Here is a 17,027-nt window from a genome sequence, read left to right as displayed (position 1 = left end):
CCCCACGGTACATTACCTCTGGTATCCACTCATTATATGGAGTCCACTGGATGCAGTTGGGAGTTACTAATTAGTATCTATAATTTCCGTTCTCCAACCTAATGAGCACACGCCGTGAAGTCACCGCCACGTAAGTACGCCTTGCCTGCCAAGCTCCAGAGGAGCCATCCAGCAGTGCGTCATAATTTAGATCTTCGTTCAGATACTATCACAAGTTCATACAAAACTCACAGTTACCGACCTGGTTTCGCCCTTGTTGGGGCTTCATCAGGGCAACGCAGTGAGTCCTACATATGCTTGTGAATCTGAAAGGTACAGCGATAGCAGGATGGGATACCTTAATGGCGGTTCACCACTGATGGTATGGAGTTGCAGAATGACTGGTTTATAACCGAAAGGTTTTCAGATTGATGAAGCATTTATAACCGTTGTATATATATATATATATATATATATATATATATATATATATATATATATATATATATATATATATATATATATATATATATATATATATATATATATATATATATATGTATATATGTATATATATATATATATATATTATATATATATACAGTATATATATATATCTTTTTTCACATTTCATGAAATGACACTGGATGAGAGGATTCTGGCCAGAAGGAGGTTAGAAGGGATCAAGTAGATATTTAATGGACATTCAAACATGACCAGAAAGAAAAGGCAGGGTATAGCAGGAGATTAGTGGGAAAAGAAAATGATCATGAACGCAAATGAGAGACGACATGATATATGTGCTCGAGCTGCAACCTTGAAGTAGTGGAGGGAGGGATGTGATTGGACAGAGACAGTGAAGCAATTTCACAGGTAGGAATACAGAGGGGTAAAGGAATACAGGTGAGCAAGACACCTGGACTTTAAGTATTTGCATGGGTTTGGGGTTGAATACATTTGCCCCGGTACTCAAGCTAGGCTGGGGACAGATATCTTTTATTCCTCACTTCTCCAGACTGTGGCATCACCTTCCAGAGGCTGTCCTGCCTCACGCTTCCTTGCAGGGCTTCAAGCAGGCAGTGCACCACCACCTCGTCAGGCCTTCACCTGTCTTGCCCCGTGATCTTTATTACCCCCATTAACCCTTCCTAACCCAAACATCTTATTTGATGGCTTCAGTGCTTCCTCCTCTCTTCCCTCCCCTCTTTTTTCTGTTTGTTCATTCCTTTAATGTTTGGCCCACTGTCTACTTCGAATATTTTTTAAAGCTCTACTTTGAATATGAGCCTCGCTCCTGTAAAGAAAGAAAGAAAGAAAAAAAAGCTCAGGAACATAGACAAAAGTATGAAAATTTTTACAGACCTCTACTTGACAAATAATTTTCAACCATTTTAATCTGCCAGAATTACGAAATTCAAATCAATCCAAAGTTATCTAAGAAAAATTGTTTGTGAGTGATTAAGTCATTCAGCGGTTGCATCATGTGCAGTCACATGATTACTCTAGCATGTTCCCAGGATGCAAGTTGTGTGTGTGGTTAAATGGTTCCAGGACTTCATGTACAAAGTAATAAAAGGAGAATTTGTTCTTCATTCTCATGTTTCATAAGCATTCCAAATCACTCCCCACAGTAATCCCACAGTGATAATGAATGACAATTGTTTTTTGGCATGCCTTCACTATCTTTATTAAACAGTATCCTGAACATTGTTTTCTTATTGAGGTGTTAACGAGTGCACATTCATTATCCATTTTGTGGAAAGATAACATTAAACTCTCACACACATTGATCATATGAATGACTAATTTATTGGACTTGTTATGTTGCACAGGGGCAAAGGGGGAGCCAAGGCCCAGCTGGCAAACCTGGTGAAAAAGGTGACTTGGTGAGTTCATTTTGAATGTCTGCCGTACAACTTGTGAATGTCTGCAGCTGTAGAGGAACCCGAGTATGGTTTGAAACAGCAGAGGATTTAACTTGTGTCACTTTTCTTGGCTGCTTTATGCAGCTTTCTTTGGCAAGAAGAGCAGGGGGGAGATTAATTATAAACACCTTAACCACCTAGGAATAATTGATTAGGTGAGAGCTGATTGGTTGCTCCCACCAATTACGGGTGGAAGATGTGATTCGGTCTTCATATTTACATGATGACTGCTCTTGGCATTGCAAGTTGTACAGGGTGACCCAAAAAAACCTCCCACATTTCGAAAGGCCGTAGCACTGGCAGTAGTGAGGCGGGAGGGTTGGGGCTAGGGTCTGTTGGCAGCCCAACCCCAACCGTCCTCAGTCGCCAACATGGCGTGGTCAGGAGCACACCGTGCGTTCGCTGTCGAAGCGTTCTTCACAAACAACCGTTCCGTGATCGCCGTGCAGAGGGCCTTTCGAAGACGTTTCAGTATTCCACGGAACCAAAACGTTCCAGATCGGAAAACCATCTTGCAGTGGGTTGAGAATTTCAGGGCAACAGGCTCAGCTTTAAAAAGAAAATCACCTGGTCGACCTAGGAGCACTCGTACGCCTGAGAATATTGAAGCATTGAGGCGATGTGTTGTGCAGTCTCTGAGACGTTCTGCGCGGAAGCATGCTTTAGCTGTAGGGATATCCCGGGAAACTGCAAGGAGATTCTTACACAAAGACCTCCACTTCCATCTATACAAAATGACGGTTGTGCAAGAACTCAATGCGAGAGACTGGTTAAGCCGCAGGGAGTTATGCGAGAACATTCTGCAACGTGTTCCGGAAGATGCTGTTCTCTTGTGCAGTGACGAAGCTCATTTTCATTTGAGTGGCTCTGTAAACAAACTAAATTTTCGCTATTGTTCTGAAGACAACCCTCGCATGCTACACGAAAGACCGTTGCACTCCGATCGAGTGACTGTGTGGTGCGCGGTTGCCGATGTTGGCATCGTGGGTCCTTATTTCTTTGAAGAGGGTGGTGTAACTGTTACTGTAACTTCTGACCGTTACATTGATATGCTCGAAAACTTTCTAAGGCCACAACTCGAACACCTTGAGCTTGAAGAACTCGATGTGTGGTTTCAGCAAGATGGAGCTACGGCACACACAGCTCGAAGATCATTGCAAGTGCTGAGGGAAATGTTTCCGGATCGGGTGATCTCGTTGCGTGGCGATGTTGGGTGGCCGGCCCGTCCCCCTGACCTCGCCCCTTGTGATTTTTTTCTGTGGGGCTACCTTAAATCACGAGTGTATACTCATCGACCCCAAACTCTTGAAGCCCTTAAGGTTGCTATTCAGCAGGAGATAGCCGCTGTTCCACCCGACATGACCCGTCGAGCCATGGCAGCCTTCAGAAATCGCCTCCAAGCGTGTATAGACAATGACGGCCACCATTTGGAGGATGTCATCTTTAAAACATGATGAATAAAAACTGTATTGAATGAAGTTTCATGTGTGCAAATAATATCTTGATTATCTTTAACCATTTTTTTTTCATTTACCTTTGAAATGTGGGAGGTTTTTTGGGTCACCCTGTACATGTTTGGGAGCCTTGGTGGTTCGAAAGAAAAAACGTGGGGATTTATCCGGAGCTGGAAACATCCTGAAGAGACACGATAAGGAAAGGAGAAGACTGTAACACATTGCTTAGCTAAATGTTTTCAATTTCCAATGAAATATAATAAATTATTGACTCCTCAGGACGAGAACAAAAATTAAACATAATACAGAATGCAAGTCCTTTATTAAGAGGTGGTCAGTAGAATTTCAATGGAGCATCCTCAGATTTCTGTCATGACAAACGCTTCATTCTGCGATTATTTTCCATGCAAAACTTTAAATATAACTGTAATCTTACTTTTATGACATTGAAACATTGTTCATTTCTTCATAGGGTTTATCTGGTGTACCAGGATATCCTGGTGTACAAGGGCCTGCAGGATTACGGGTAAACAAATTATCATTATTGCAATATTCCACACCAAAGGTTTTATTACAGCAATTTTATTTATTGTGTAGAATGTGAAATTATTTTCAAACTTAGGCTGAAACATTTTAATAATCAATTTCATTAAAGTTGACATTAAAATGTTATACTCATTACTAATAAAGTTTTATAGTCTCTTTTTCTCAAGTTTCGGAATGTAATTTGACAAGGCATCACATATTTCCATGATTGTTGTCCGTAATCAGGGTACAGTTGGTGAACATGGGAAACAAGGAATACGGGGCTTACCTGGAGAAAAGGTAAAGGGTATTACCAAGAAAGTTTGATTTCCTAACTGCGGAGGACTCCCTCTGATTGATGAGAGCACTATGATCAGCTTGCTGAGTATGATCTACTTTACAAAGATGTTAATTCAATACTTTTAATAAATATTTTATTTTTTGTAATAAATTGTTTGGTTCGATGTGTGCAGAGGTAGCCCACTTAACCTTGAGCTGCCTAATCTGTGTTTGATTCCCAATTAAACTGTAAACTTTTGGATTGGTGCTCCGCAGAGCGTTGCATCACAAAGTGTGTCATCCCACTGTTGGATGTTAAACTGTGTCACATCTGCTAGCATTAGTTCGTGGATGTTAAAGATCCCAAGAGGACTTTTGCGAAAAACTCCCTGAACATCGCTGGTACCCTGATGAACAAGTTACAAATTCCTCCCTAAATCAGATCCAGTCATAATGTATGGACTGACCCGTTATAATGTATGGACTGACCCGTTATAATGTATGGACTGACCCGTTATAATGTATGGACTGACCCGTTATAATGTATGGACTGACCCGTTATAATGTATGGACTGACCCATTATAATGTATGGACTGACCCGTTATAATGTATGGACTGACCCGTTATAATGTATGGACTGACCCGTTATAATGTATGGACTGACCCGTTATAATGTATGGACTGACCCGTTATAATGTATGGACTGACCCGTTATAATGTATGGACTGACCCGTTATAATGTATGGACTGACCCGTTATAAGGTATGGACTGACCCGTTATAATGTATGGACTGACCCGTTATAATGTATGGACTGACCCGTTATAATGTATGGACTGACCCGTTATAATGTATGGACTGAGCCGTTATAATGTATGGACTGACCCGTTATAATATATGGACTGAGCCGTTATAATGTATGGACTGACCCGTTATAATATATGGACTGACCCGTTATAATGTATGGACTGACCCGTTATAATGTATGGAGTGACCATTTATAATATAATTTTACAGCAACCTCAGAAATCTGTTGAGCCAACATCTCAGACATGGTCGAAGCAGAGAAAGTCTAAATATATAAATAGAGTACAAGGAAACGTGTTTGTGGGTAAAGCAACTTGGCCAATCTAGCCTGTGCTGCAACTTAGAGATACAGTAGAGCATTTGACAGAATACAAGCAAAAATGGTGTAATTGTGGGTAGAGGGAAGCAACTTTTCATAATGAAAATCAAGCTGTTGGCCGACCATGTTTATATTTTATGTTGGTCTTGAGGATTGAAAATAACTGAAGGAACAAACCACACATTTTGAGGAATAGGGGTTGGAGGTTGGGAATCAGGGAAACAAGATACACACAAGGAGGTGTAGAGGAGGGGAAAATCCATGCATGGGGGAGAGGCTAGGAGAGGTGCAGGGACAAGAAAGAAGGGAAATTGAGCTGTATTGTGGGTAGTAAGACAATGGTCGGAGGGAGGGGTGAAACTCTTGTGTCAGAAGTTTAGGAGGAAACAACAAAAGTACACACCCGAGCACACCCAAAACCTCCTGCCAGCTCCTCCTAGCCATGTACTGTATCGCTTTTTATTTATTTATTGTTTCTGCTACTAAATGGTTTGTTCATTTACTTTTAAACGAATTCATGTATTTGGAGGGATCCTAATAAGACAAGGCAACTTACTTGATCCATGACTCATCGAGATAAATATATAAGATGTAGAAGGCAGCACAAATGAAAACATTCCGAGATATGAAGAAACATTTGATTAATTGAAAGGCAAGTTAAAGCATAATGTCTAAAGAAAAATCAATTATAAATCATAGGGTCTTACGAGGTCATGTACCCCTTGGTGTCCATCCTAAAAAAAACACCATTTAAGGGTTCACACCATGAAAGCCCAGGGACAATCAGGCTGCCTGATTAACACCTTAGATTACTTTTTGATATATATCAGCAGGATTGCAGGAATGCCAATTTTAATTTTCATTCAGATTCGACATTCTGTGAATTCTGTTGGAAGTGTTGATTGTTCTTATGACTCAAAGAAATGAATTTTTTGCAGGGCAAAGGTGGCCTTCCTGGAATCTCTGGTGCAACGGGATTCCCAGGCTCACCTGTAAGTATTACATATTGTCCAGCATTCTAAATAAGACCTCGCACACACGTGTAACATCAAAAATATATAGAAAAATTGAACTGAGAAACTGAGATCGATTCTTTTTGTGAGAAAAGCAGGAAAATGTTAGGATTAATCTCATTGCCTATTTAGCCAAATTGTAGTTTGGTTGATAGGGAGCATGGAATATCCAGATCCTTAAGGATTTGAAAAAGGGTGTTATACTCAAATAGACAAAAAGAAATATCTAGACAATTAAAGTTTTTTGTTTTTTTGTATTTATTGTTATGAGCTGATTATCTCAAACCTATTGATCAGGAATCTAAAAAACCCCTTTCTCAGATAACCCAACAAACTGCTGTCCTCATGACTGTTTTCCGCCCGCTGCAGTGTAGCCCGACAGTTCCGTCTAAGCGTCTGCTTTGGGTTTTTCTCTTATTATGCTGTTTTTTCTTATCTACATGTTATTCAGTCTGGCCCGAAGGTCTTGTTTGTTGCAATGTCTATGCAAGTAGAGTCTACTGTTCGCCTGAGATAGCGGCATCCCCACAGCTCCCGAAGCTAAAAATGTATGTGTTATTCTTTGTTGTATTTAGATCGCAAGCAGAATCTCTTTTATGGCATTTTAGCTTGTGTTGCCATAATGTTTGTGTCGTTTACTTTTTCTGGTTCTCTGTAATGTGTTGCTGCTCAATGAAGCCTGTGTGCAGCCAGACCTCGTCCTTCATTGAGATCAAAGCCGTCTCTCTCTTTCTCTGATCCTTTTTTCTCTCTTTTTTTTCTCTCTCTCTCTTCCTCTACATACATCTAGGCAATCCTGCCAGCAAAGGACCATACATGTTGATCGAGCAACATGCTACATGTCTTTCTAGCCAAATCTAAGATTACTACTCACCTCCATTCCTGTGGGTCATCTTTTATTGCACCCCTAAATTACCTACCAATGTCCAACTATTCCCACCAGAATTCCAAGTCATTATCTCTCCATATGCAACATTCTTTGCTGTAAAGCGCAACATATCTATTATCTTTTCTTCTTCTTCACCAACCTAATCTATCTTTTTACCTGTCATCTTACTTGTTTCCGACTCCGCCAATGTCAGCTTGTTGATTCTTTCTACGGCCTCTGTGTCATTTAGCTTGTATATGAACCGATATATTTGTGAAAAATCAAAATGAGCAATCATTGGCTTGCTTGCAGGGACCCCCTGGACTGGAAGGAGAACCCAGCACACCAGGAACTCCAGGAGAGAAGGTGGGTAAACTAGAATAATTATTTAATATTAGAATACGATGGATAACACAGCAAAATATATCAAATAATACCAAATGCCCAGTCGTTTGAATTCATAGAACAGTTACATCGTCACAAGCATAAATGCCTTAATCATTTAAAAAAATCTAACACATTGACAATAAATGTTTTAAATAAAGTAAGAATTCATTTTTAATCTACCAAGTGACTGGAAACTAATTATTTTGCGGACATTGATAGCAACACCATATAAACAGTCATACATAATGCAACTTTAATGTTCATACTTTCATGTGCATTAGTTACAGTTTTGGGTGCAGGAGGAAGGACAGAGGGAGAATGTGTCTGAGATTTATGCTGAATAAGGCATTTGAGTGATGAAAGTGGGTGGTTGGTGCTGGGAGTTGGTGTTTGTGCATTTCCTTTACCTAACCCCCCCAAGAATGATACATTTTGGTGAGTTACTTGTTCAGTTCAGGATAAACGTATGAGATATAAGATTATATGAACAATAATTTCATCCCAATAATGACATATGCAGGAAGAGGCCATTTGGTCCATCCTGTCTGAGTTTTATCCGGAAAAAAAAAGAAGATCATCCCTCTTCCATAACAGATATAGTGCCATTGAAAAGGTTTATTCATGCCGCATTATTCTAAATAATCTCCATCCTTTTCTCAATATACTTCATGCAGCTGTCAACCAACATTTTGATAAGGAAAGCACTGAAGCCTTTTTGGAAGTGTTCTTAATGCAAAGGGCATGGTGGCAACCTCTTCATCAGATGGAAAGCATCTTTCCCTAAGCTCGTTTTTCAATTTGAGGAATAAGTGCAAGTTGTATGGAATAGTATCAACACGGCAAGTGAGAAAAACTTAATTGAACTGCTAACCCACTTTCAGGACTCCAAAAGGTAACGGACATTGCTTTTTGCATGTGGCGCAGCATTGCCACAACGAAGAATTGCATCATTCAGCTGGACGCTTTTTACCTCCGTCACCAAAGGTGGATGGAGGTTATGTTTTCACCCCTGTCTATCTGTTTGTTTGTATGTATGTCTGTGAACAAGATATCTCAAAAATTTGTGGACGGATTTGGATGAAATTTGGCAGAGATGTAGCATATGCGACAATAACGAAATTAATAGTTTTTGGTGAAGATCCATATTCGGATCCGGCTGGTAGAATAGTGATTCTTCACCATTGGGAGATAGGGCCAAAAAGGATAAATAACAGGATATCTCAAAAGGTTGTGGACAGATTTTGACGAAACCTGGTGGACAGGTTGTGTGTGTGACAAGGACGAATCGATTCGATTTTGTTGAAGATCTGAATATGGATTCGGATACGACAATTGTTTAATTTTTAAATGATTCTTTACCATTGAGGGATCGGGCAAAAAGCAATACATAACATGATATTCAAAAACGTTACGGATGACATGACTAAATTAGGTGGATGAGTTTGTTAGGTGACAAGAACAAGCCGATTAGATTTTGGTTCAGGTGTGAATCCAGATCTAGCTTATCATTGGGATACAAAACAAACTGTTCAGCCTGGCGGAAGTATGAATTATAGCGAGTGCCGTTATAGTCCTGCACTGCAGCTCTCTGATGATCATACAAAACTATATGGTAGTCTGCAGTGCCTTCAGAAAGTATTCACACCCCTCGACTTTTTCATATTTTGTTGAGTTACAGCATTAATTTAAAATGAATTTAATTGAGATTTCTTTTGTCACTGATTTACACATAATACCCCATAATGTCAAGGTGCAATTTTTTTGAAGGTTTTACAAATTCATTAAAAATGAAAAGCTTTTTTTAGAATTTTTTACAATAAATTTTTAGAAGGTTAAATATTAAAAGCTGAAATGTCTTGAGTCGATAAGTATTCCACCCCTTTGCTATGACACTCTAAATTGAGCTCAGATGCAACCAATATCCTCTGATCATCCTTGAGATGTCTCTACAAATTGATTGGAGTCCACCTATGGCCAATTAAATTGATTGGACATGATTTAGTGAGAAACACACCTCTCTATACAAGGTCCCATAGTTGACAGTCCATGTCAGAGCAGAAACTCTACCATGAAATCCAAGGAACTGTCCGTAGAACTCTGATATAGAATTGTGAGGAGGCATAAGTCTGGGGAAGGGTATAAAACAATTTCTAGAATGTTGAAAGTTCCCAAGAGCCCAGTGAGCTCCATCATAAGGAAATGGAAAGAATACGGAATTATCCAGACTCTTCCTAGAGTTGACCATCCGACCAAACTGAGCAACTGGGCAAGAGGGATCTTGGTCAGGGAGGTGACCAAGAACCCAATGGCCACTCTGACAGAACTACAGAGTTCCTTGGCAGTGATAGGAGAACCTGCCGGAAGGACAGTAGTCTTTGCAGCATTTCACAAATCTCGGCTTTATGGCAGAGGGGTCAGACAGAAGCCCTCCTGAGAAAAAGGCACATGACAGCACGCCTGGGGTTTGCAAAAATTCATGTGAAAGACTCAGAGCATGAGGCAAAATATTCTGTGTTCTAATGAGACAAAAATTGAACTATTTGGACTGAATGCACAGTGCTACATTTGGCGGAAACTGAGCACACCTCATCACCCATCTAACACCATCCCTACCATAAAGCATGGTGGTGGCAGCATCATGCTATGGGGATGCTTTTCAGCAGCAGTGACTGGGAGACTTGTTAGGATAGAGTGTGGACTCAAGGTGTCTGTGGCACCTTGAGTTAATAACTGTACTAAGTGTATTAATTTATTTGTTTCTTGTAAATATGTGGGAAAATATTCACCAGAGGACCCGGGTTTTATTCCCAGTCTGGGCATGTATTTTTCCCATATATATCGATTTATTTGTTTCTTGTTTGTTTAGTCTGCCTTTCGTTGGGATTTTCCTTATGTATCGCCCTTGTGCGTTTCAATAAACCTGTTACTTTTGTAAGAATAAGTGGCATCTTATTGCCACCTCTCACATGCATAAACCATTCTCCCCGTATGGAAATCCCTCGGGGAGACAAATTTGGTTGAAAAAAACTCGTTTATAGAACCAGCAGGATACAGATCCCATCTGGGAGAGGGTACTGTGTCCTCCGTTCGGCCATAGTCTCCATTAATTTGGCCATTCATAAAGCACATTGTTTCAGCGTAGCAGGACGCATTAGCAACCCTGTCACAATGACAATAGCAGAAAGCATCTGAAAATGCAAAGCCTGTCCGCGTTCGTTTGTATCCAGATGTCTTCTTCTTCTTCTTCCGTATGCTCAAAATAACAAAAACAGTTTTAAAAGAAATACAAAATCAAAATTGATGATTTTATGCAGCCTTGGCTTTAGATTTTTAAAAATAATGACCTTCTAGCTTTTGATTGGTGAACCAATTCTGTGACCCAATATGCAAATTAGTTAAATTTCAGGTCAATTGGATGAAAATTGACGATTTTATGCAACCTTGATCTTTGACCTTTTGATCTAAATAAAACAATCGACTCCTACCTTTTGATTAGTGAAACAATTCAGCGACCCAATATGGAAATTCTTTAAATTCCAAGTCAATCGGGTGAAAATTGGCGATTTTACGCAACTATGACCGTTGACCATTTTGATCTAAAATTATCAGCTTCTAGCTTTTAATTGGGAACCAATTCAGTGACCCGAAATGCAAGTTCTTAAAATTTCACGGCAATCGGATGAAGATTTATGATTTTATGTGACACTGACCTTTTGACAGAATTATTAATTTGTCTTCTCTGTATTTCTAAAATGAAAAAGGTTTGGTGAAAATTTGATGACAAATAGCTCAAATGGTAAATAAGTTACGGCCCGGACAAACACACACACACATGCACAAACAGACACACAGAGGTGATTGTCAAACCCCGTGTCCTGCTGTGCAGGGGGAGGGCTAAAAATAACAATAATGTGAGATCCATTACAAGGCACTTCAACACAGGAAGACCTTCAAGCCTACGTTAATATTGCCAACCTATGGTTGTTTGTCCGTGCTCTGTCTTTTTAAATGTTGAACATCAAGCAAGGAAGCAGCACGTACCATTTTTATAGTCTTTGGTATGACTAGGCCAGAGTTTGAACCACGGAACTCCCTCCGAGACACTCTAACCATTACACCACCGGGTCTGGTGAAGCTTTCTGCCACAGCCAGGTCCTTCAAACTGGATGTCATTTTAATTTTCGAAACAAAATAAAATAGTGTGAGAAACTTCATCTTTATAAGAGATCAGTAAATAATGAGATACATATTACAATTTTCGAGCACCTAGACATATTTAACTTAAAAGTTACAATCGGAATGACACAATTTTTGGGAAGACCCTCATAAATCAGCAATCTATACTCTGGCTTTCCTATATATGACTTATTCTTTCCATTATTTTTGCACTTATTGTGACTGACTCTACAATGACTGTTTTTCTGCAATTCATGTTTCAACGTTGATCCTAAAAGTAAATTTTTAGTAGAAATGATTTAATCCATGAATTGAACATTAGAGCTACTTCTGTGGGATTCTGTCCTCGTGCTCTCATTAATTAGTGATCATACACCACCTTCCCCCTTTCCCATTTAAAAAAGGTTATCTTACATTTCAAAAGTATTCTTTAAATTGATTATTTCAACAATTTGCTGTGGTCTGCAGGGAAGCCAAGGTGTTCCAGGGCTTCCTGGGCAGCCAGGACTTCAAGGCCAATATGTAAGTTTTTTTTATATAAAATACAGTAATGGCTTGATCATTTTTCTTTCCTCTTCTTCATGAGTATCTTACAGGAGTGGTGCTGTGTCATATCTTTGATCGCTCACACACATGACGGTGACAGAGCATGGCTCCTGATAATGAATGGTACCATTTCAATTATTGCTTCTGCTGAAATTCATACATGACAAATGTATGAAAATATCAAACAAAATAAATGATTTGAATTTTTTCACCTCATTAAACATTGGCTTCGAACCTCTGATTTGCTATGAGTGATCTTTGAAAGCTTCCAATTACTGTGAAGCAAAAATTCACCTCCTCAATAAATAAGGGCTTTCCATAATGCTGGAAATATTTATACTCGAAAATATCAAGAGGCATAGAGGATCATTGAAATACCAACTTCTGTCCTGGAAGTCCTTGGTGTCCTTGTGTTTTATACTTCTCCCACCCCCCCCCCCCCCTTCCCACGCCTCCTCCCCCCAAGCCCTCTCCCTCCCACACATCTCCCTGCTCTCAAATGTTGTGTGCTCTCAAGTGTTTGTGTGCTTCCCCTTCTCTCCCCATCTTGTTTTCCGCTCCCTCTTTTTATATATTTTGTTTGTCTGATTGATTTGTTTGTGAAGTAAATGTTAGCTCTTTCGCGAGCCTCGATTCAGAAAACAAATTTTTTTTTTAACTTAAATGACGATATTAAATTCACCAAGAATGTCTGCATCTGATTTCTTTCCAGGGCTTCAAAGGGAGAAAGGGAGACAATGGGCTCCCAGGATCTCGGGTGAGGGTCATTGCACTGCAACCAAAGCACATGATCTCTTCAACACAAACCTTTCTGTATCCTGCATCCTATTTCTTTCATACTGTAGGTAGAAAGTGCTTGCAAGCAGACAGCAGGTTAAATCGTTCAACAAAGATCTATAGAATATCTAAAGAATGATATACAGGGTATTTTTTTTAAAGATTGAACACCCAATGTTACGGTAACTTTACATGTGCCTACACTTGTGTGAGTTTGCACACAAAATCTCCTCATTGATCCACCATCATACCAATCTTGTGGGTAGAGAAATCTAATTTGTTTTGAAAATGTTAATTGTGCTTAGTTATCGCTATTTTTGAATATTTTCTTCTTCTTTTTTGTTTTGTCAGGTGCAGTGTGTATTTCCATATAATAAGCTGCAAAATCGTTTGAGACTTTTATCCACTGTTTAAATAACCTAAATTGCAGAAGAACATTGCTTCATTTCCCTCGGGAACTTTTATTGATTTTATGTTTCTACTTTACACTTAATTGAAGAGGCACTTCTTTAATGGTGGTGTTTTGTACAATTTATTTCATTATGCTTTAATCAGTTGCTTTGTAGCATGTTTTTTCTTTTTTTTGCTGTCACGTTATTTGTTATCGATATCCATGAGTTTATTTGCAATTATAATTGTGCGTCTTCAACTTCGATTCTACAACTTTCTACGCCATGTTATTTTAATTGGTATATTTGGATGGATCAAAACTGTTTTGAGGTTCCAGTTGTTGTTGTTTTTGTTATTGTGAGTTTTCATTTGTGCATAAGTTGATGAAGTTAGACTTTGCTAAAATGTTGTCTTCCATATGTCGCTATATTGATGACATTTGTGTGATTAATTAAAGTTTTTTGATAGGCTGATTTATAGGATTTATCCATAAAGCCTAATAGCAGATAAGAGGAGAAATGATGAGAGTTTAGTGGCATATCTGGATGTTTTAGTTAGAGTTGGGAATAATTATTTTAGTGCAAAAGTGTATCATAAAGTTGACTATTTTAGTTTTCCTGTTGTCTTGTATACTTTTCCGTCTGCTAATTTACCGGATAAGATATATTACAATGTGTTTTCATATCGGCTTAGTCCTATACCCGGAGGGGACTTTATATTTGCTCTCCATCTGTCTGTCCGTCCCACCTATGGTTTTCTGTACTTTTTCCCATATAATTTAATATATTCAAGTGAAAATTGGGAAATGGCTTTATTATGATAAGTTACAGAAGAAGTTTGAGTTTGGGGACATTTCACCAATTTTTCATGGAGTTATGGCCTTTTTGGACTTAGGAAATATCACATATTATACATGGGTCCGTTTTCCAGACTTTTCCCCCTGACCCATCGGCATATTGAACTGAAACTTGGTAGGGGACAAAGTAATTCTCCCTCTTTTTTTTTTTTTTTTTTTTTTTTTGTATACAAGATCGAGGCTCGTGAAAGAGCGAACATTAATCACACAGAAAGACAAACAGACACATAAAACAAATAACATCGGGAGCGGTAGACAAGATGGGGAGAGAGGGGGAAGGACACAAACACAACATTTGAGAGCAGGGACCGAGAGACATGGAGACATCGAGAGATCTGTGGGAGGGAGAGGGCTTTGGGGGGGAGGCATGTGAAGGGGGGGGGGTGGGAGAGGTATAAACATATGGACACTGCCAGGATTTCCAGGAAAGAAGTTGGAATTTCAAACAAGGTGGATCTGGGGTGAATTAGTGGGGGTAGAAAAGATCAAGGTTATGGATGGGGGAAGATAAGAGATGGTGGTGAACAGCTGTTTTAAAGACCTGGAGGGAGGAGAGGGATTGAAGGGAGTGTGGGAGTTTGTTCCACAGGCGGGAGAAAAGAGGAATGAAAGAGTGAAGGTGAGCAGAGAGCCGAGATTTCGGCAGTTTAACCATCAGAGGGTTGCTGGCAGATCTTGTGCGACCTGTAGGAATATTTGGGGGACAGAGCACAGAGAGAGCTGGGGGAGCAAGGCCGGAGAGGAGTCGGTAGAAGACAGAAAGGCCACCTACCTGCCTGCAGTGAGTGAGTGAAAGGCCCTCAGAGATAGCTTCATCGCGGGAGATTCCAATGATTTTGAAAGCTTTGGATTCAACAGCGTGAAGCCGAGCCAGGTGTGAGGCAGGAGCACCAGCCCATAGGGGAGAACAGTATTCCATTGAGCTGCGGATGAAAGCCTTGTATGTGGTGAGGAGCTCAGGTGTGCCGAGGAAGGACTTCGCACGACGGAGGATGCCCAGTCGGCGACTGGCTTTGGAGGCCAGCTTGGAAATGTGGTTTTCCCAAGAAAGATCATGGCAGATAGTGAGACCCAAAAGCTTGAGTGACAGAACTTCTTGGAGAGGATTGTTGAGAAAGTAGATGGGAGGGTTGTCCAGTCGATCTTTTCGGAGAGTGAAGAACGGATCGGAGATTGGACAAGTCTTGTTGGATTTGTTAGAATTTGGTCTGTTAAGGATGATTTTGTGGTTTGTGCTAAGAAGATGCTATTCAATTATATTATAGAGGGGTTATTGTGCTAATAGTTTGATTAGGCAAGCCTGGTGTTGGCTAAGCGGTTAGGGTGCCGGCTTGGGATCCTAAGATCCTGGGTTCAAATCCCGGTCGATCGCTGAATTAACACCAGGGGGGTTGACTCAGCCTGTCATCCTTCCGAGGTCGGCAAATTGAGGACCAGTTCACTGGTAATTCCATGTGTGTCACAAGAGGTGACTAACAGGGTTGGCGGCAGGAAGGGCATCCGGCCATGAAACATGGCTTCAAAAAGGGGACCACGGTGCCCGAAAAAGGCCAACCCCTGCTCTGCGGGGAAAAATGGCCTCGAAAGGTGGTTCAGTTTGATTAGGCAATGTGAGAATGTTTTAGACTCATTGTAATCTCGTTTAAATGTCTGGTTCGTTTTCGTGTAAACAGGTTCCCATAGCATTGGCAGTTGTGTGAAAGAATTAAAATAAACAAGTACAGGTACATTCAAAGTACACCGCCCCCATGCCAAATAAATAAATAACATCCTCTAGCGCGACATTGCCGGGGCTGTCACCTTCGGCAATAAACAATAATTGATTGATTAATTGCAGAATTAAAATCAATAAAGCATGATCAGGAAATATTTTCTTAATCAATTGGCTAATAGCATACCTAAACCACCAGTGATTCATCCGATGCTGTAACTTTTTGAAAATTAATTAAATAAGTCCTAAATCTAAAAAATTAAATAATTACTTGATTAATTAATTAATAATAACCGGGAGCATTGCCACAACGGAGAATTGCATCATTCAGCTGGACGCTTTTTACCTCCGCCACCAAAGGTGGATGGAGGTTATGTTTTCACCCCTGTCTATCTGTTTGTTTGTATGTATGTCTGTAAACAAGATATCTCAAAAAGTTGTGGACGGATTCGGACGAAATTTGGTGGAGAGGCAGCGTATGTGATAAGGACGAAATGATTCGATTTTAGTGAAGATCCGGATCCGGCTCGTATCATTTTAAAAGTGATTTTCACCATTGAGAGATAGGGCCAAAAACGATATATAGCAGGATATCTGAAAAAACTATGGACGGATTTGGACGAAACTTTGTGAACAGGTTGCGTGTGTGACATGGACGAATCTATTCGATGTTGGAAAATATCTGAATATGGATTCGGATACAATAATTATTTAACTTTTAAGTGATTCTTCACCATTGAGAGATCGGAAGAAAGGTGATATATAACATGATATTTTAAAAAGTTGTGGACGAGTTATGAAAAAAACTTGGTGCGCGAGTTGGTTATGTGACAATAACAAGTCGATTAGATTTTGGTTCAGGTCCGAATCCAGATCCGGCCTATAAGTGGGATACAAACATAAACTGTTCAGCATGGCGGAGGTATGCGCTCTACCGAGTGCCGTTCTAGTTGGTTCATCTTATCGTCTGCTTAATGTGTGAGGTCTACAATGTTAGGGACAGGGGAGAGGTGCT

At 39.9% G+C, this 17,027-nt stretch overlaps 1 protein-coding gene across 1 annotated transcript in view; it reads left to right on the top strand.

The window, feature by feature from the left end:
• Positions 1-17,027, top strand: part of COL22A1 (collagen type XXII alpha 1 chain) — a 283,216-nt gene that overhangs the window by 196,506 nt on the left and 69,683 nt on the right. Inside the window, exons 32-38 of the mRNA XM_068129833.2 lie at positions 1,812-1,865; positions 3,831-3,884; positions 4,130-4,183; positions 6,227-6,280; positions 7,482-7,535; positions 12,201-12,254; positions 12,991-13,035. Of these exons, the coding sequence (XP_067985934.2) occupies positions 1,812-1,865; positions 3,831-3,884; positions 4,130-4,183; positions 6,227-6,280; positions 7,482-7,535; positions 12,201-12,254; positions 12,991-13,035 (369 nt within the window). The remainder of the gene's footprint in view (positions 1-1,811; positions 1,866-3,830; positions 3,885-4,129; positions 4,184-6,226; positions 6,281-7,481; positions 7,536-12,200; positions 12,255-12,990; positions 13,036-17,027) is intronic.

The sequence above is a fragment of the Myxine glutinosa genome, chromosome 11 (genome assembly GCF_964187855.1).
Source record: "Myxine glutinosa chromosome 11, kmMyxGlut1.1, whole genome shotgun sequence".
Classification (NCBI taxonomy): domain Eukaryota; kingdom Metazoa; phylum Chordata; class Myxini; order Myxiniformes; family Myxinidae; genus Myxine; species Myxine glutinosa.
The sequence above is the reverse complement of the archived record's forward strand: the minus strand, read 5'-3'. Positions and strand labels throughout refer to the sequence as shown.